Here is a 21828-nt window from a genome sequence, read left to right as displayed (position 1 = left end):
CATTTAGAACATAGGAGTAGTTAGTTAACCTCTTCTATGTTTAACCAAATGTGGCTTATTATCTTTGAAATATGACTTCTGAAAATATGCCAATAATACAGTCTTACCCGGTGGCTGTTACTAAACAGAAACTACCATTGGTTAATAGTACTGAGTTAAAATATGTATTCTTTATTAAAACATAACAGCGAGGCAGTGTCCTAATAGTATGTTTTTATCCCGTTGTGTTGTTTATTTACTCTGGAAAAAATGATCAGCAGGTGAGAGAGAAAAAAGAAACCATCTTTACTCTGACTCTACCAATCCAGAATTGAGGGGTTTCCTCCTGTCCAAATGATTGACAAGCAGCAGCAATCAGAAAGTCCAGAATTTTGGCACTTTTATAGAAACTTCCCATGGTACTTTATCATCTAGACGAACAGGAGTTTAGACGACTAAACCATGATAAAGTGTCTGGAGATGATGGGTTTGTCTCATGCATCTAGATGAGAATATATCTTGTCTTACTTATTCTATTGAGTCACCATAGTTTGGCTGAAAAGATGTTTTTACATTAAAATATCTACGTGTCATGGTTGCTCTTCTTATTTTCCCAGATCAGGTTTTGGAACAAATTAAAACTAGTATATTACCTGTGAAATATCTGTCATATTCACTGAAACTAGTGATGCTGTTGGTGTAAATATGAAAATATTTTTGGTGGATATTTGGATATGCCAAATAGGAAGATATGTAGTTTAATATGATTGAAGTTGCTGTTTTTCATTCCTCATTCAGAGAACAAGCAGGTGTACAACAGACAGAATAATGTCATGCCAAATTAGGGTAGTCTTTTACAGATAGCATTGAGAATTGATTTTTAAATGAGACTTTCTAGTGATCAGACATTAACTATGTCATCAGGATTTCACTCTACTTTCTATTAGCTTTGCCACTTAGACAATAATGATTTAATCCCATGCACAAACGTGAACATTAAATGCAAAACCTTCATTAATGTATTAAGAAACATGCGAGTTTCATGAAGTTTCAATAATATGTTGTGAGATTAGAGAAATATACACAAAAACATTCACTGAACATATATATTTTGATACATTTATGCTTCAGCTAAAATAAAGAAATATAGTCAAGATGAAAAGAAAAAAATACATCCTCAGAAATAGTGTTCTTTGAACTGATGATGTATTATAATACAAGTCACTCTTGAACTATTTCAGCATGCGAGTGCATCAGTGAGATGAAAGGTTAGAAGGGAGAGTTTTTAATCTCAATAGTTCTGGAAAAGGAAATGAAAAGAATCTTTCACCTATTGAACATCAGCTACTCAGTTGCCACGTTATATTAACTGATCAGAAAGGAGTATCATCAAGCTCAGTTAATTATGCACACTGTCCCTCATTACAAATGACTTTAGCATGTAGTGGGGAGATGTACTGATGAGAGAAAAAAATCAAATATAGAACTTGGCTAGTTAACACTTTCTGAGCTGTTTTCACTACAGTTCTGCTACAGGCAAGTGTAAATTTCTGTATATTTTTAGAATCTGAATGAGATTTTCATTCCAGTGAAATTTTCATTCCATTGTTGAATATTTGTGTGAAATTGACTTCAGTGGGACTTTTTCTGTGTGTTAGGAATGCAGGATCAGGCTCCAAGCCTCTAAGAATGTGGTTTTGATAAGAGTATCTTTAAACCCTGCTTTTTAGAGAAGCCTGTCCAATAGGTTCTGGGAAATTAAGACAGGGCCAGCTTTTACTGAAATAAGGCTTATTATGATAGTGGAAATCATGCTAACTCTGACTAATATTTTTAGTCAGATAAAATCCTTTGTTCTTTGGGATGCAAGTCCATGTCAAGTCAACACTTTGTTCCTGAAGTTTCTTCTCCTGACTATTGAGATGAGAGCGCCTACAAAGCTTTGACCTAAAAAAGCACAATACATCTCCAGGATACTGTTAGAAATGAAATGTTACATTTTATCTCATGGTGGTTATCATGGTGGGAGAGAAAAAAGAATAACAAACCTACAGTGGTAAAAGAGATTGCACTTGATCAGCTTTGGACATGCTAACAGAGGTCGTACAGAGACATTTGTCATTGCTTCTGTGCTTAATGGCAATTCATATGATCAAATAGAATTTTTTAACATTATGTTGATGTTTTATTAAAAAAAAAACTAAGCAAGTATGACATATGGTCATGTTTATTTTACTAGCTATATGACTCTGTTGTATGTATTGCCCCGTTCCACTCATCCGCCTAATTAAGCAAAAATTAATCCGAGGTTACAGTATCCTCTGGATCGTGGGGAAAATAGACTGGTTTCAGACATGAGGCATCTTGCATGTCACTTACTGGTATTTTTAGATTTGATTGCCTATTAAGACTGAATATGGTATCGATTCACGTTGAATACACAAAGGAGAATCCGAATGATTAAGTAATACCTCACAGGTACGCTTTTTGATAGGCATCACATGAGTATCAGCTATATTATCAAGGAAGATAAAGCATATGCTGTGTGTGTGTGTGTAAGTCAACTCTGCTAATGCTGCAATATGAATCAAGGCAAGACATTCTGCTACAGATCTGAACATTAATCCAGCCATACTCTAATCTTTGTCCCTTTCAGTGCAATGTCCATCTCAGCTGCTCAACTCCATGTGAACTCTCATGCTGTGGATAAAGTGAGGCTAGGATTTGGACCTGTGTGTGTTCTGTAGAATGAAAGCTTCTACACAGCTCTCTGCGTACGCATTTGAGGCCAGATCATCCCCTCCTGCAGTAAAACACACAGGAGAGGGCTCTGATACAGATCCCTCCATGTCATCTCATACAGAGAAAGTCCTCCTATCCCCATAGAAAGGACTGCAGGGCTAACCTGTAAACCTGGCAAATCCTTTGTGCATCTGCACCAGCTCTGGTCTTTGGTAGTCTCCTGAGGCATTGCAAGGCCCAAGTCGTCTTGGGCTCCTCCCACGCCCAAGAGATGGTCTGTGGAAAAGGTAATAGAGCCTCATGTTGTACTGTCTTGTCTGGAGAATCTATGCACTCTCAGTACAGCAAACTTCTTCCACATCAACCTGTCCAGCCTCTACCCCTCCCATGAGCATGTACCCTGGACCCAATAAACTTTCTGTGGGGTCTGGAGGGAGGGACCAGTGCTGTGGAGGCAGCTGAGATCTGCACATGGACAGCCTGCTGTGATGGCTTGATGCAAGCCCATTGAAGTCAATGGGAATCTTCCCATTGTCTTCACTGAGCTTTGGATCAGGCCTTGTTTGTGAACACTGGGGAGAATGGTCCAGGCCTTACACGGAGAGCAGCGATATCTGGTTTTGTCTCTTGTAGATGTTAACGTTTTGTGCTTCTTTCTCTTATATTTTAAACATGGCTAACACCTTTTAATATCTCTGAATAGATATGGCCTGCATGCAGCCCCCTCTTGAAAACCAGCTACTCTGATGAAAGTGCAGACAGTATAACTGTTATCGCAAGAATGTGCTTCTTTAACGGCTGTATTAAATAAGGAAAGGTCTCAAATGCCACTTTTCAAACTTTGTAACTGGATGGTTTTAAAGATTATCGATCATCATCATCATCATGTAACATTAGCCCTTTCCAAAGACTGACAGCTAAAAAATAAAAATAACTTCAACTGAGCCTACTTCTGTTCTCCTTCTCTTGCCACTTTCTGCCACTCCTCTAACTTATTCATTCACTGTCACAGTGTTTCAAAATGACCAAAACCTCAGTTCTTGCTAATTATACGCTACATGCACAGCATGATGTCATAGTCTCATAATTGCAGGTTATTTGACAGTCCTGCAGCCTGGTTTATTTGATACCACTTTTTGTTTTACTAATAACGTGTCAGGACAAGTCCCATTTATTGTCTCTGTAATTCCACTCCCGTTTCCATCCCCATACACAGTTCGATCCTTCTGCCCATTGAAGTCAATAAGAGATTTGCCATTGACTACAGCAGGTACGTGAATAGGTCCATAGTGTCCACAGAACTTGACTTGTTTACCTTTTTATTGACAGAAGAACTTAAGCACATAGATTTGTAGGGTCCCCTCTGCTTACACGGGTGGAAAAGAGCTAAAGATGCTGGCAGAGCTAGGAGGAGTGATTGTTTCAGCTGCATACTCCTCAGAGTCCCTCCCACAAACCACCAGGTTGAGGCTCCGTGACCATTAGAATTGAGCATATTGCAGGTGGGAGAGGGTAAAGACAGAGGAATGACCACTATAAGTGGCACATAACCCTCCTAACCTAGTTGATATCTGATCAGAAATTTAGGTGGGAGTTAATGGTTATCCAGGTGGCACTAACTCCACATCAGGGCTTCTGCTCTCCATGGGTGGGGGTCTTGTTCAGATGGGTTCAGAAGGAGGTGGAAAGGGCCAGTGGCATAAAGGCATGTGGTGAAGCTTTGCTGCCTATTTTCCATGACACAACTGGTTTTCTGTTTCTAGAGCCCCATTTTGAAGTCTTTCCTCGGGCCAACATTACAAAACTCTTCCCTTCAGGAAAGAAGGGGGAAAATGCAACATGGTTCACCTTATAAAGTTTCCAGTGGGCTTTTTTTCTCCCACTGTTTTTCCCCCCTCCACTCCCCAGGACAATTAAGACCATAGTAATTTATGCAAGAAAATTAATTGGCTTAGTCATGGAAGTTACATGTTTGAGGGCTGAATAAAGCTGAGAGTTTTTGTTTCCAACTCTTTTCTCAGAGAGCCTGTAATTCATTATGTTTCGTTCATTGTGAAGTTGTATTGTTTTGTTTCCTATTTGGACATAGCACATTAGTTCAACTGCCTTTAAGGCAACGGATCAAAATGATCTTAAGTATTATTTATGAATTCTTGGTATCATAGTGTTCTAGTAATCTGAAATGCTTGTGGTTTCTTTGCACACTTAAAATCCATCTTTGTGGTCAAATACCTCTTGGATGGTTGAGTAAACTGGCCCTATTTCGTATTTTTCTATTCAAAAATTATTGGGAAGCCATTTGATAATACCTAATCTAAATTCTAAGGCCATAATGAAAGCCAGTTTTACTTCCTGCCCTAAAAATGGTTTTTATGCACCACAAATTCCATGCTCACTACAATTCACAAAAAAAAAAAAAGAGGAGTACTTGTGGCACCTTAGGGTATGTGTACACTATGAAATTAGGTTGAATTTATAGAAATCGATTTTTAGAAAGCAATTTTAATACTGTCGATTGTGTGTGTCCCCACTAAGCGCATTGTCAGCAGAGTGCATCCACAGTACTGAGGCTAGCGTCGACTTCTGGAGCGTTGAACTGTGGGTAGCTATCCCACAGTTCCCGCAGTCTCCGCTGCCCATTGGAATTCTGGGTTGAGCTCCCAATGTCTGATGGGGCAAAAACATTGTCGTGGGTGGTTTTGGGTACATGTCGTCAGTCGCCTCTCCCTCTGTGAAATCAAAGGCAGACAATCGTTTCGTGCCTTTTTTCCATGCGGGCGCCATACTGCTTTCAGCAGACAGTGCAGTAGGACTGCTAACCGTCGTCATCGAACCACCGCTTCCACTGCCTCTCTGCTCTCCTACTCTTGTCTCGATAGCGGATTTCTCCATGTTGTCTCTCATGGGCTCCCGCTTCCTCTGCAACTCTACTCTCGTGCTCTCATGAATCCACCTTGCAGGTCGTCAGCCACTGCTTCCGCTGGTGGTCTTGCAGGGCTGCTTCCGCTGCAACTCTGCTCGGCTGCTTTTGTCTCACCATAACACAGCAAGCGTGCAGCCCGCTCAGCTGTTGTGTCCTGGCAGCAGACGGTGCAGTAGGTCTGCAAACCATCATCACTGAATGACCGCTTCCGCTGCCATTCTGCTCTCTTGCAGACGCCATACCATGGCAAGCATGGAGCCCGCTCAGATCACTGCAGAAGTTATGAGCATTGTAAACACCTCACGCTTTATCATGCAGTATATGCAGAACCAGAACCTGCAAAAGCAGGCGAGGAGGCGATGGCAGCACAGTGACAAGAGTGATGAGGACATGGACACAGACTTCTCTCAAAGCACAGGCCCCGGCAATTTGGCCATCCTGGTGGCAATGGGGCAGGCTCATGCCGTGGAACACCGATTCTGGGCCCATGAAACAAGCAAAGACTGGTGGGACCACATAGTTTTGCAGGTCTGGGATGATTCCCAGTGGCTGCGAAACTTTCACATGTGTAAGGACACTTTCATGGAACTTTGTCTTGCTTTCCCCTTCCCTGAAGCTCAAGAATACCAAGACGAGAGCAGCCCTCACAGTTCACAAGCGAGTGGTGGTAGCCCTCCAGAAGCTTGCAATGCCAGACAGCTACCGGTCAGTCGGGAATCAATTTGGAGTGGGCAAATCTACTGTTGGGGCTGCTGTGATCCAAGTAGCCAACACGATCACTGATGTGCTGCTATCAAGGGTAGTGACTCTGGGAAATGTGCAGGTCAGAGTGGATGGCTTTGCTGCGATGGGATTCCCTAACTGTGGTGGGGCCATAGACGGAACGCATATCCCTATCTTGGCACCGGACCACCAAGGCAGCCAGTACATAAAGCGAAAGAGGTTCTTTTCAATGGTGCTGCAAGCACTGGTGGATCACAAGGGACGTTTCACCAACATCAACGTGGGATGGCCGGGAAAGGTGCATGATGCTCTCATCTTCAGGAACTCTGGTCTGTATAAACAGCTGCAGCAAGGGACTTACTTTCCAGACCAGAAAATAACCACTGGGGATGTTGAAATGCGTATAGTTATCCTTGGGGACCCAGTGTACCCCTTAATGCCATGGCTAATGAAGCCGTACACAGGCAGCCTGGACAGTAGTCAGGAGCTGTTCAACTACAGGCTGAGCAAGTGCAGAATGGTGGTTGAATGTGCATTTGGACATTTAAAAGCACGCTGGTGCAGTTTACTGACTCAGTTAGACCTCAGAGAAACCAATATTCCCATTGTTATTACTGCTTGCTGTGCGCTCCACAATATTTGTGAGAGTAAGGGGGAGAGATTTATGGCAGGGTGGGAAGTTGAGGCAAATCGCCTGGCTGCTGATTACATGCAGCCAGATACCAGGGTGGTTAGAAGAGCACAGAAGGGCGTGCTGCGCATCAGAGAAGCTTTGAAAACCAATTTCAGTGCTGACCAGGCTACAGTGTGACAGTTCTGTTTGTTTCTCCTTGATGAAAACCCGCCCTCTTGGTTCACTCTACTTCCCTGTAAGCGAACCGCCCTCCGCTCCCCTCCTCTCCCCCACCCCCCCCCGATCACCGCTTGCAGAGGCAATAAAGTCGTTGTTGTTTCAAATTCATGCATTCTTTATTAATTCGTCAGAAAAATGGGGAATAACTGCCAAGGTAGCCCATGAGGGGTAGGGGAGAGGAGGGAAGGACAAGGCCACACTGCACTTCGAAACTTATTGAATGCTAGCCTTCTGTTGCTTGGGCAGTCCTCTGGGGTGGAGTGGTTGGGGGCCTGAACACCCCCGCCCGTGTTCTTGGGCGTCTGGGTGAGGCGGCTATGGAACTTAGGGAGGAGGGCGGTTGATTACAGAGGGGCTGCAGTGGCGGTCTGTGCCTTTCCTGCACCTCAACCATATGCCGGAGCATATCAGTTTGATCCTTCAGTAGCCTCAGCATTGTATCCTGCCTCCTCTCATCATGTTGCCGCCACCTTTCCTCTTGATCCCGCCACCTCTCCTGTTGCTTCCACCACCTGTCCTCTCCCACGTCCCTCCTGTCCTCGTGTTCATTTTGTGCTTTTCTGGACTCTGCCATTGTCTGCCTCCACGCATTCTGCTGGGCTCTTTCAGTTTGAGTGGACTGCATGAGCTCAAACATTTCATCGCGAGTGTGTTTTTTTTGCCGCCTTATCTACGCTAGCCTCTGGGACGGAGATGCTAGTTGCAGCGTTGAAACATTTGCAGATATGGAAAGGAAAAAAGGGAGATTTAAAATTGAAAAAGACACATTGGCCATTTAAAAGGACGGGCTGATGTTTTCGGGTTAACGTGCAGCACAAACCCAACTAACCCCCCCACCCACCCAATTCTCTGGGATGATCGCTTCACCCCTCTCCCCACCACGTCTCTAACAACGGGGATGATTTCTGTTCAGCAAACAGCCCAGCTGGAACGGCCACCTCTGAATGTACCCTGAATAAAATTCCCTTATTTCAACCAGGTGACCACGAATTATATCACTCTCCTGAGGATAACACAGAGAGATAAAGAACGGATGTTGCTTGAATGCCAGCAAACACCGGGACCACACGCTGCCATGCTTTCATATGCAATGATTCCAGACTATGTGCTACTGGCCTGCCTTGGTAAAGTGTCCTACTATGGAGGATGCAATAAGGCTGCCCTCCCCAGAAACCTTTTGCAAAGGCTTTGGGAGGGGAGTACCTCCAGGACAACTTCATTGAGATGTCCCTGAAGGATTTCTGCCCCATCCCCAGACACGTTAACAGACTTTTCCGGTAGCTGTACAGGCCACGAATGCATCCCAAGCCTTCAGGGCAAAGTAATCATTAAACACGCTTGCTTTTAAACTGTGTATTATATTTACAAAGGTACACTCACTAGAGCTGCCTTCTCCGCCTTCAAGGTCTGGGAGCCCGGGTTGGGAGGGTATTGGATCCATGGTGATAAACAGTTCCTGGCTGTCGGGGAGAACGGTTTCTCCACTTGCCTGGTATGCGCTATCTTCAACCTGCCACTCTTCATCATCTTCCTTATCCCTGTTGTGTGAGACTCCCCCTGTGCAGGAGTCCACATACAGAGGTGGGGCAGTGGTAGGGGCACCCCCTAGAACTGCATGCGGCTCATCATAGAAGCGGCATGTCTGGGGCTCTGACCCGAGTGGGAGTTTGCCTCTTGGGTTTTTTGGTAGGCTTGCCTAAGCTCCTTAAGTTTCATGTGGCACTGCTGCGGGTCCCTGTGATAGCCTCTGTATTTCATGCCCTTGGAGATTTTTTCAAATATTTTGGCATCTTTTGGAACAGAGTTCTGATCGTACGGATTTGTCTTCCCATACAGCAATCAGATCCAGTACCTCCCGTTTGGTCCACACTGGAGCTCTTTTGCAATTCTGGGACTCCATGGTCACCTCTGCTGATGAGATCTGCACAGTCACCTGTCCTGATCAGCTTGCCACACTGGCTAAACAGGAAATGAAATTCAAAAGTTTGTGGGGCTTTTCCTGTCTACCTGGCCAGTGCGTCTGAGTTCAGAGTGCTGTCCAGAGTGGTCACAATGGAGCACAGTAGGATAGCTCCCGCAGGTCAATACTGTCAAATTGTGTCCACACTAACCCAAATTCGACCCGGTGATGTTGATTTCAGCGCTAATCCCCTCATTGGGGAGGAGTACAGAAATCGATTTTAAGAGCCCATTAAGTCGACAAAAATGGCTTTGTTGTGTGGATGGGTACAGGGTTAAATCTACCTAAAAACCCTGCTAAATTCGACCTAAACTCGTAGTGTAGACCAGGGCTAAGAGACTAATTCACAAAGGAATCTGTATGTTACTTATCACTTTCCTGCTTTTTTTTTTTAACGGTATACTGCTCTTACGTTTCCTCAGCACATTGTTAAGCTGAACCTGGGCAAGAAGTTGATTGATATGGCTCTTTGTGCCCTGACTAAATAGCAAAACATACAATAGTATTGTGTCTGCACTTGCGGGGGAGGGGGAATGGAATGTAACTAAATCTGTTTCAACTTGAGTAATGTGACATTTCTGTTCCTTTCATGTCAGGCTTTATTCTCTTCTATAATCAGATTTCATAACCTTATTTATTATGTTTTCTCATTTGAATACTCTTTAAATAAATGTAGGGGTTGTGTTGCTAGCTAATTAGTGACTATTAATGTGCCTATGTTGACTTTTTCCAAATCTTTGGGTTTGGTGGTATGGATCCCCAAGTCTTGCAGGAGGGCATCTTTATTTGCCAGGTACTTGACTAATAGGTAAAGAGTAATTCTTCCATGACCTCACGTGAACCTTGCATATCTAAAATACAGGGGACAGTGCCGTTTCCTCGTGGGAACCAGAATATTTCTTCTAATAATTATAATACCAGGAAGGGCTTGTGTCCAAGCAGAAATAGCTTTTTTAAAAAGGTGTATGCATAGACAACTTCTGCGAAATCCGTATTCAACAAACCAGATGTATGTTAATACAAGGGGTGAGATATTTTCCATCCTTTAGTGGCAGGGCCTATTGGAAGACGCATGAAAATCTGAAAAAAAAAATCATCTAGCTCTTTTTCATAAGAGCAAATTGCACAACTGCACAAAGGGAAAGCTAAACACTAAAGCATTTGTAGAGTCTGGTGGACGTTTAAAATGGGCAGTGGCAAGGAGTGTCAAATTCAACCTACCTTAAAGACCTTTTAGTGTGTGGAAAATAGCTTCAATTTCAGTGAAACCTGTGTTACTGGGTTTTTTTTTTAAATAAAAAACTCAGCTGACTCCTATCAAACTTTTGGGGGGAAACCCTACCTGCATCATCTTTGCAAATCATTTTGGAGACGCAGAGAGAGTTGTTTATACCCTTAATATTTTGTTTGTTTTAGCTCCTCTATCCCATTCCCTGGTCCTGTCTCCCCACCACCACCCTATGTTGTTGTTTCCTATAATTAGTGCAGATACACATCTGTCTCCAGGCTATCACCTAATCACTAGGGCTACGTGGATAAATGGAATATAATTTCAGTTCGGTAGTGTTCTGCTTGCAGTATTGTTCTTGTGTTGTTTAAATCAGGTGAATTCAGTGTGTGAAGCGGTGGGGTTTGTGGATTGGAGATCGTTTTCTGCAAAATATATTCCTTATTTTCACATCTGAAAACTGTTTTAAACAATTGGAGAGGGGGCAGTTGTCTGACGACGAAGCCATAAGAAATTGTTACCATAAAATACAAATCCCCTGCAGATTGTGTAGAAATCTGGTGCATTACGTACAAATATTAACAGGAGTCATTTTTTTGTCCCCCTCTTTTTCAGTTATTTTTATTTCAGTTACTGCGAGGACTGTCTTACATCCACCAGCGTTACATTTTGCACAGGGACCTGAAACCACAGAACCTTCTGATCAGTGACACGGGGGAATTAAAGCTGGCAGACTTTGGTAGGAAAGCAGTTAATTAAATGTCTATTTTATAATGTTGTGGGAATGTCAGACAGATGGTTTCATTGATTTTTCCTGTTCCTTAGACACACCTACTTTATTGCAGATAATTGTAATTTTTGCTCCAGAGCTAAGAAATTGATTATGGTCAACATAATATTTGATTAAAACTAGTGAGTGGAAAATAAATAAATACTCCAAATCCTACTAGAAAGGGATGATAACACTGCAAGTAGTTCAGTTCTCGTTATCTCCATAACTTAAGACTTAGACGTTAGGAGAGAACCTTTGAAAAGGCCTAATGATGAACAGGTCATGTCTAGTGGACAATCATTTCTGTGTGTAGTCCTGGGGACATAAAGATCTGGAAATAGGATTTAACTTTCATGAAATGACCAATGATTGAATGAGGCTTGAGGAAATAAGAAATCAGTAATGTTCTTCCTGATGATTAGAAGAAACAAGGATTATATGGACTGATTTCAGTACCCATTGTGGATCCCTTGTTGGGCATTGGGCGACTCTTTGTAAAGCATCTCTGTATGAGACATTGTTCAGCCCTTTCTTGTAAGGATGTTCCTTCTCAACACTTCCTTGAAAACCCTCCTTTTCTAGCAGTTACCGTAGCAGTGCCTCTTCCTCTAAAGGATAGTGCCAGTGTGGATGTGGAAAATGGTAATGCTTTTCTTGGGGTTTGTCTACACTTACAGCAGCACAGCTGCACTTCGTGAATACGCTACTTACGCCACTGGGAGAGCTTCTGCTGTTAGTGTAGGTACTCCACCTCCACCAGAGGAGGTAGCTATGTCAACGGGAGAAGTCCACACGTAGACATAGCGCTCTGTACACCATGGGTTAGGTTGGTATAACTACATTGCTCAGGGGTGTGCATTTTCTATACCCCTGCGTGATGTAGTTATACCAACATAAGTTCCTAGTGCAGACCAACTCTCAGTGACTTAAAAAAAACACTTTGGCTTATCAAGTGTAAACTTCCAAATACTGACGAAGTGCTTGAGGAGTTCAGTATCTTACTCTGGACCAGATTCTCAGCTAATGAAAATCAGCATAACTCCGTCCACTTCAGTGGTACTACATCAGCCTATGCCAGATGAGAATGTGGCCCATCAGCTTCTTGAGGTGCCTTTTTTTTTAAAGCTCGCCCTATACTCTGGGCTTCCCATTCTATTTACCAAGTATAGTGAGGGTACCTTACATGCTAATTGACAATTTCACTAGTAATTTAATGGTGATTTTGTCTGTAATTAAAGTTACTGTGAGTAGCAGGTGTGTGTGTGTGTGTGCTTAATGTGCTGGGGGAAGAAATCGAGCTTCATTTGATCGCAGTTCACATAAATTTGATTAGTCTGTAGATTGTGAAGCAGCTTAAAGAAACAATATCAGAAACCAGTCATGTATAGCCTTACTCACCATTTTCTGTTGCTATTTTTTAATACTTGGAGGATGCCACAAGATTTGAACAAGAAATGCTTTTTTAAAAGAAAATTTGAAGACCTCTGCTCTCCGGGATGATACATTGTGGAATAAAATTCCATTTCTTAGAGAAATTCGTGAAACATAAGGGGGTCATTAGGTATTATGCTTGCAGTGAAATATACAGTAGCTGTCTGATGAAATATGTGTCATTTGAGGTGACTTATTTTCTTTGTTGAAACTGCTGGTTTTGCCATATCTGTTAAATATACAGAGATCCAAGGATGATATGAAAGTAACTTGAGTTATAGTCTTAAAAGAATCTAAACAGCTCAAGGGTAGAGTTGACAAAACAGCTGATTTTTTGGTTCAGTAACCAACCTGAAAATCAGGAAAAAAAAATTGGTTAGTTTTGAGCTAACGGTAGTACCTGGTGTTTTGTTTTTCTTCACAAAATGAAAAATCACAAATATATTGTTCTGGCTGAATGAAACATTCTGACATTTCAGAATTTTTAAGTGTTTTTTGTTTTTGGGTTTTTTTGGCTAAAACTATTTACTGAATTTGACTTAAATTCATAAATAGTTTTGATATCCTGAACAGTACATTTTTTGGCAAATTTACCATTTTCCAAATTTTTTTTGCCTAGTTCCGCTCATGAGGTTCTGATGATACTGTGGCTTTGGCTGGTAGCGAAAAGTATAGTTAAAGTTGCAAACAGTTTTCATTTTAATCCCACTTTTCAGACCCTCTTAACTTTCCTTTTGTACTGATGATTCTCTGTGACCAGTGGAGATGTTTTTTAAACTGAGAAATTCCATTCAGCCATTTTGAGTTAAACAAGAATGAAACAGGCTTTTCCCACTTTTAAAAGTAAGTAACTACATTTTTTTGACATGACAATAGGAAACCTAGGTGTAGTTTCAAACTTCTGGCTTTGTAGTTATTACTTTGGTTATGAACTTTGTGGGGCAAGAACTGGCTTTCATATATCTTTGTACAGTGCCTAGCACAATAGTGTCCTGGTCTATGACTGTGACCCCTAGGCTTTATGTAACACAAATAAATAATATATAATTCTCATCTGAAAAGAACCTTTGTTAGGTTGGGGGAGGTGGTTAAATAAATATGAAAAATTATAAGAGATGTAAAAATTACTTCAGTTCAGGGCCTGTGGGAATCAGTTTAAGTTTTAGCTGAGCCTAATGAAATCCTTTCCCGTTTATGAAGTCACTGCACATCCTACTTGTCGAGTTTGACAGGCATAGATCTGCCAGAATAGTTGGCGTGAACTGACTATACATGTCTCATTGTAACACACAGAACATAATCCTTCAAAAACCTTCCTAAACATCAGGGATAGGAGAAAATTATGGACATTTAAAAAAAAAAAAAGAAAGTGTCAGCAATGTTTGCTGAAAACTGCAATAGCCTGTAAATTCCCCTTGCATACACTAGACTGGGTCTAGGTTACATCCTCCTCCTTGGGGTAGAGAGCAAGCAAATAGGTTATCAAAATTTAGAAAATTCACCACCTCTGGTAAGTGTCTCATTGAACTGGAAACACAAAATCACAAGAGAGACTTCCCAGTTTCTAGCAGGCCACTTGAGCACTTCTAGATTACTTCACTGTGTTACCAGCCTTCACCCCCTCAGGTAAGGAAATGCCCTAATTGCATATTTCTGGTGAGATCCTGGCCCCAGTGCAGTCCATGGCAAAACTTCCATTGACTTCAGTGGGGCCAGCGTTTCACCTCTTTGTGTTGGCAGGAAATCAGGGCTCACGTGTAAGGCTTCCAAACAGTGTTACTTTGAAAGCGCACAGTCTATAAATGAAGAACAGGTAGAGATAATACATGTAAATGAAAAAGTCCTTACAATATTCAGCACCCGTATTTCAATTGCAGTATGATGGTGTCAGGGAGAATTTTTAATCCCTTATGTTTGTCTTGATTAACCAAAAAAAATCTATGTAATACTCTATAACTGACATATTGAGAGAAGATTATAAGTCTGTATTTTTCCAAGTTATTTTTTCCCTCATGGCTCATGACCTTGTGAAATGGAAAACCAGACGGGTTAAATTTCCCTCCAGAAAATCAAGATGAAAAATTAAAAACTATGAGGCAAATGGCTGGAGGGTCATGACCCCTTTCACTGACAGCATGGGAAATGAGAAGACCAATATCCCTCTCTTTTTATAATACTATGCAATTATACAAAATAAATGACACTCTTCTACCAAAGACATAAAATGTAACCTTTTTGCTGTTGAAGCTCTACCTCCCCCAGGCTACTTCTTCTCTAGAAAGTTCTTGGGAGGGAAATTTGTGTAAATTATATTTTGGATTAATGACAATACATTAGGGGGCTTTTTTCAAATTAGAAGAGAAGTCGAGGAGAAATGAGCTTGTGTCAGAGACAGGATTGACTTTGCCAGTGTAATTAAATATAAAATCTTAGTCTAACGGCCTTTCAGTCCCAGAAGAGAAGACCTTCAGAGTTTGGTTTCATAAGTTTACAAAAATCAACAGTGCAGCCCTAGTTTTTAATTCAGTCTCAGGTTTATTTTATTCCCTCTGCGTAAGATATCAAATACTCAGAAGTTGGCTTTGGTTCTTGGATAAACATGCTGAAGGAAAAGCACTCCTGCTTGCTAGTGCATCACATTGCTGCTGAGCTGGAATCTTTGAGTAACTGTAGACACAACCTTTTTTATTTTTTTTTAAGCTGTGGAGAGTTCCCAGATGTTGATACTCTTATGTGTGTGTCATTCTTCAAAGCAAAGAAGTAACCAAGGGAGGTTTGCTTTTGTATTGTGCCTATGGAAAGAGCATTTATGAGAAGAGAGACCCAGCAATCAAAGGAAAAGGGAAAACAGACCAGAGACTGTATCAAATTAAAAATTGATAAAGTATAAAAAATTGCTTTCATGACATTGTATGAGATGGAAGAATATGTCTAGAATAATTGTTGCTACACAAAGTAGACAAGAAGTAAACTCTTTTTCTTTCTATTCTAAAACTAATATAAATTCTAAGAAATATTAAAATATGCTAGGAGTTCTCCCTGTGAAATGATTAAATAAGAGCAAGAATTAATTTTGATCTTGTGTGTGAATTTGATTTAAAGCTTTTTTTTTTTTCAAACTGTCCTCTAAGTAGAAACAAGGTGCTAAACCTTTAATGAATAGAGCCATTTTCAATTACAAATTGAAAAGAATACCGCCATTTGTTTTAAGCTACCCACCATACAAAGAAATCAAACTTCCTGGCTAATTTCCTTTGGCCTCCGTTCACAATTTCTTCACTTAGCTATTTGTATATCTTAAGGCTCCTGTATTTGCATATACGGTTGTTTAGCCTTTACACGGGATTGCTTTTGGTGTGTTGAAAAACTGATCAGTTTTGTTTGGTGATGTCATTCTGCAGAAATTTTGAAAGCTGCAGTATTTCTCAGAATAAACATATTTATCTCAACTATAGACAGTGTCAAATGATTGTGCAATATCTGATAGAAGCACATACTAAAAGATATAACCCTAAAAATGGCATACTTTCCCCTCCAGAAGTAGATATGATCAGATTTTTTGCCTAGTCAATAAGTGCATGATCTATATTGTTTATAATATGGACACTTTATGAAATCCTTCACTTTTGCTGTATATTAAAGCAACATAACAATAATGATATTTCAGTTACCATTACATTTCAAATTAATGTAGGAAAGTGTCTCCTCATAGACTTTCACAAGAAAACAGTGCTTCAAAGACTTTGAAAGGAAATAAGGATTGAAGTATTGCAGACACTTTCTTGTTCAGTTTTCATGTAGAAGACATAGGGTGGGTTTTTCAAAAGTTCTCAGCATTGGGCAAACACTGCCTCGGAATTGACTTCAATGGGGGGAGAATTAAGCAATTCTGAGCACTTTTGAAAATCTGATTCCTAGATTTCAAGTGACTAATTCAACCAATCTGTTCTATCAAGGTTTTCTTACCATGCCTATTACCATTCTATCTGCTGACCAGCTGATTAGAGCCATACTAGTTTCATATTTTATGTTTGGTCCTACTCTGTCATGTAGAAAGCAAAGATCCAGATGAGGGGTTGGGGTATTACAGGGGAAATGAGTGTTCTGTAACCTTAAACCAAATCACATCTGTGCCAGTTACATCCTGACTTAAATTACAGTATACAGAACTCTCAATTTTTAAAAGCTATTATTTACTAATATTATTTTTATTAAAGGTGTAGGCAATCCATATGATTCTTCTCCTAGTTATTGGTGTAAATCAGGAGTAACTTGGGAAGTCAATGGTGTTATAAGTATAAAAGTGGTTAAAATGAGGAAAGAATCTATACCAGTGTGCCTCAAAAATATAGTTATGTAAAACTGCCCAATGAAAAATTAAAAGCATGCACAATGCCTTTGAGAATAGGCACGCTGCCCTCAGCTGTTAGTGTACTGAAAATCCCACCCAGCATGGCTGTAGAAAACAGTGAAAGTTTAGCTTTAGCTTGGAATCATATAACTTTATCAACTTGTGTGGCTGTGGGAAAAATTAGCCAAAGTATTAGTGGGGCTGTTGTCCTATTATTCCAATAGATTGATATACCTATGCCACCAGGAATTCAATTTCAGATGTTTGCTTGCTGATGAAGCTTCCCTGGGACCAGCTTTCCTGGTGCAGCACCAGGGAACAGCAATTACTTTTGCTGATAGGATTCTGATGAACAGACCTACAGATGAGAGAAGTTGGAGGCTCCTGGAGCGTGGGCTGTATTTTGGATTGTGCAATTACTGTAGAGTACAGATGCCTGCTGTGTAGTCACTGCTTGTAATTGACACTTCATTCTCTTTAGTATGTACATTGACTTTTACAAGTTATTTTAGGCCCTGGCTGCAAGCACAACAGCTGATTATTATTATTTTTGTCGCCAAGATAGTGTGTGGCTATGAACATCTAAGCATTTGAGAAGAGGGGCTGTAAAATACAAATACAAAATACAATATTGAAATAGAAACAGACCAGAACAATAAAATATTGCCGGCTTTATTGTAATTGTCAAAGATAGAGAAATATCTAGTGCTGTGGATTTTTGAGATTACATATTAAATGGAGTTCTTGTTTAAAGTTGCATGCTCTTCTCTTACGTTCGAAAGATCACAGTTAGAAATGACAGCTTTGAACTGTCCTCCTGGGAGGTCCGAGCTATGTGTGATTACTCCAAAGAGTACGAGTATTGGTGGTCAGAAACTCAGTATTTGTTCCTGAAGTTCTTGGGACTGATCATTATCTTCTGTGGGAGTGGATTTTGGGGGAAAAAATCTGCACAAGGAGATCTTCATGGAAATTTTCCTGAATTCTTCATTGGGAGGTGAAGTTTCCCCAGAAATTTTTCACTCAAACCCTTTGGGTCCCTCAGGGTCTGTGAAGATGTATGGGAACGTGTAGGAGGCCTGGGTCATCTGCATGGAGGAGGTCCTGTTTTAAATTTTCAGGGGGTTATTAATGATCAATAAAAGAAAAATTTTCAAATAAATATGATTAAACCTTAAGAACATCCTTAAAGACATAGAGGTTGATTAATAATAGCTAGCATGAGCTAAAAGGTTTGGGGTTTGTGAGAGTTATACTCAATGGAGATGCGGTTTAAAAACTGGATGCTGTACATAGACCAAGAATGTTTCTGTGAATTTTCATGGAGATTTTTACTGTGGAGAGCATGTGCTTGGAAATGTCACAAGGGACCAGAGTAGTACCATCTAGTTTACCGTTAAAATGAGAAGCTAAATTATTTAACCTAAGGGTATGTCTTCACTACCGCCGGATCGGCGGGCAGCGATCGATCCAGCAGGGATCGCTTTATCGCGTCTAGTCTAGACTTGATAAATCAACCCCCGAGCGCTCTCCCGTCGACTCCTGTACTCCATCGCCGCGAGAGGCGCAGGTGGAGTAGAGGGGGGAGTGGCAGCAGTCGACTCACCGCAGTGAAGACACCATGGGTAAGTTGATCTAAGTACGTCAACTTTAGCTACGTTATTCACATAGCTGAAGTTGAATAACTTAGATCGATCCCCCCCACCCCTCCAGCGTAGACCAGAGCTAAGAAAATAGTTTTTTCTTCTCAATAAACATCCCCAGAAGGAAATTGTCTTTATAGGTTAATGTATATGATCCCCAGATAATGGATTCTGTAAATGTGCATAGACACCATACGCTGTTATGCTTTACTGTGTCAATAGCCCACAGAGTATCAGTTCTTTAAGATATTGATACAAGAGATCATCCTGGTGCCCAAGAACCTGTTACATTGGGTTGCTGACGATACAGAGACAATAAGGTTGTTTTGCTGAGCTCTACTGAGTGTGTGAAATAGCTTTAATGTCTCCAAAGGATTGCTTATGATCTCTGTGCTTACAATTATGACAACTCTGAGGGTTCCCTCCCGTTCTGTTTTTTCAACAATATTTCATTCCTCCTTTTTGCATCTATCATAATTCCTTTGGAAGAACAAGCATTTTCAGGGCTCTATTAGCAACCTACATGTTGTCTTGAATTTTTGTTATGAGATTATGATGATTGGGTGGGAGAGGAAGGACAACATATGCATGAATTATAGTGCCTCTTTCTCCCCATTATGGGTTATTACGGGATAGGGAGTGGAAGCTGGCATCTCACAGAGGTGTCTAATGTCTGTTTTGCTTCAGTCTTCACTGCAAAGGTAAATTGTGACTGGATATTTGACACAATTAATATTAACAAGGGGGAAGGAACACAAGTCAAAGTAGGAAAAACAGGGTAAGGAATATTTAAATAAGTTAAATGTATTTAAGTCTTCAGGGCCTCATGCAGTTCATCCCAGAGTTCTTAAGGAACTAGCTGAAGCAATCTCAGAAACATTAGCAATTTATCTTTGAGATAAGATGTTATAAAATTTATGTGCGACACCAAACTGGGAGGGGTTGTAAGCACTTTGGAGGACAGAATTAGAATTCAAAATGACCTTGACAACTTGGAGAATTGGTCTGAAATCAACAAGATGAAATTCACTAAAGACAAGTGCAAAATACTACACTTTGGAAGGAAAAATCAAATGCAAAACTATAAAATGGGGAGTTACTGGCTAGGTGGCAGTACTGCTGAAAAGGAGGTGGGGATTATAGTGAATCACAAATTAAAAATGAGTCAACAATGTGGTGCAGTTGCGAAAAAGACTAATGTTGTTCTGGTGTGTGGTGTTAGGTGCCTTATATAAGGCATGGGCGGGGGTAACTGTCCCACTGTACTCTGCATCAGTGAGGCCTTGGCTGGAGTATAGTATCCAGTTCTGGGTGTCACACTTTAAGAAAGATGTGGACAAATTGGAGAGAGTCCAGAGAACAACAACAAAATGAAAGTTTTAGAAAAAGAAAGATTAAAAAAACTGGACATGTTGAGTCATGCGTAAAAGAAAACTGAGGGGAGACCTGATAAGTCTTCAGATATGTTAAGGGTTGTTACAAAAAGAGGAGAGTGATCAATTTTTCTCCATGTTCACTGAAGGTAGGATACTTGCTTAATGTACATCAAGGGAGATTTCGGTTAGCTATTAGGAAAAACTTTCCAACTATAGGGTAGTTAAGCTCTGGAATAGGATTCCAAAAGAGGTTGTGGAATCATCATCTGTGGAGGTTTTTAAGAACAGGCTGGAGAAACACATGTTAGGAATGATCTATGTACATTTGGTCCTGCCTCAGTGCAGGGGGCTGGACTTAGCACAGACTTCTCAAGGTCCCCTTCATCCCTAGGTTTGTGATTCTGTGGCCTCTTGTGCACTGCATGAAGTTAGTGAGAATTCCCCATTCTCTAGAGCCAGCTGGGGAATAAGGAGGCCACAGTCGAGGAACCCACTTGGCTGATAGGAGCCCAAAACCTAGTGTCTTGTGGGGTGGGAGTGAACTTTCTGGCAATAAGGGCTGTGGAGGTAGAGGGCCAGAGAGGCTTGGACAGGTTGGCATGCTGGTCAAATACTTTTCCAAGGTGACAGAGCAGTGAGGAAAATGCTTTTTAATTCTCTGATTTGGGTAGCCTTGGGCTGAGATTACTGATGGGGAGTGGCTTCTTTCCCCAGGATATTCTTTCTGGTGTTTTTCAAAATCTACATATAAACACTAAGTGAACTGGTCAGATGACATGGACTCAAGCGACAGCAATATGGAAATGATAAACAGCTCTATCTTTCCTTCACCATATATAACCACACCACTAAAACCAAGATGGTCCAGTGCTTGTGTTACTGTGGTTCTTAAAACCCAAAGTTTTGGGTAACTATTGTTCTTGGCGAGGCGGTGGCAGGAAATAAATCAGTGGAAATATTGCCTGTCTGACTGACAAGTGGCTGACACAAACAGTACAATACAAGAGTGCTTTCACTTAAAGCTACGCTTTATTTTAGTATCAAGCACTTACACACATCTTCAACAGGTTAGTAAAATACCCCCAAAATCAATAATTACTGAGGTCTGGAGCAGTCTTTGAGTGGAATGACAACTGTCTGATTGGCCCGTCTTTTAGCTGCTGTTGGGGACCCTAATTTGTGTCCCTGAAGTGTCCCTAAAAGAGACACTTAAGTTTCTCTCCTTATTTAATGGGTTAGAGTAACAAAAATATGTCAATAAAAAAAAACTTGTTAACCAAACAACTTCAAAGTTTAAGCAAGAGGTCTCCCCAAACCATTAATTAGACAGATGCATTTTTGCAGAGTCCTCATGTCCTGAGGGCCCTGATAAACACATCCCAAAGGGCAGATATAGATAAATTTCCTGTTTTTCCAAACCATATACCTCAGCAATGTCAACAGAGATCTTATCAGGAAGGACACAGGGTCGGCTCCCCCATCAATCCTTCCCCTCCTGACTTCTTGCTTAGATGTGCTAAGGCTGTTGCAGAGGCCTGCTGAGACCTACTGATTTAGCTGCTTTTGGCCATAAGCATGCTAATCAATATTCCAATTATCAGTAGTGGTCCAGGCATTTTGCTGGTCTGCCAAAATGACCCTGTGCACTTGAATAAGATCAGCTTATGGATAAAGAACAGCTGACTGAAGCTGAACCAAAGCCGAGGTGATGCTGGGTGTCCAGAGGAAAGTATTTTGAAGAGTTTGCAGCCACGGTGCAGTCTTTGACTGAAGGTTCACATCCACAATTGGTCAGTTCAGTCCATAGTCTGAGTGTACTTTTGGGTTCTTCACAGGCACTGAGCTCT

At 41.0% G+C, this 21828-nt stretch overlaps 1 protein-coding gene across 7 annotated transcripts in view; it reads left to right on the top strand.

Annotated features, from left to right (window-relative positions):
* Positions 1-21828, top strand: part of CDK14 (cyclin dependent kinase 14) — a 497609-nt gene that overhangs the window by 266421 nt on the left and 209360 nt on the right. For all 7 annotated transcript variants that reach the window (XM_074945950.1, XM_074945956.1, XM_074945953.1 and 4 more), the window contains one exon: positions 11024-11147. In XM_074945950.1, the coding sequence (XP_074802051.1) occupies positions 11024-11147 (124 nt within the window). The remainder of the gene's footprint in view (positions 1-11023; positions 11148-21828) is intronic.

Source organism: Natator depressus, chromosome 2 (genome assembly GCF_965152275.1).
Source record: "Natator depressus isolate rNatDep1 chromosome 2, rNatDep2.hap1, whole genome shotgun sequence".
In the NCBI taxonomy this organism is placed as follows: Eukaryota; Metazoa; Chordata; order Testudines; family Cheloniidae; genus Natator; species Natator depressus.
This window is presented reverse-complemented; position numbering and strand designations above follow the sequence as displayed.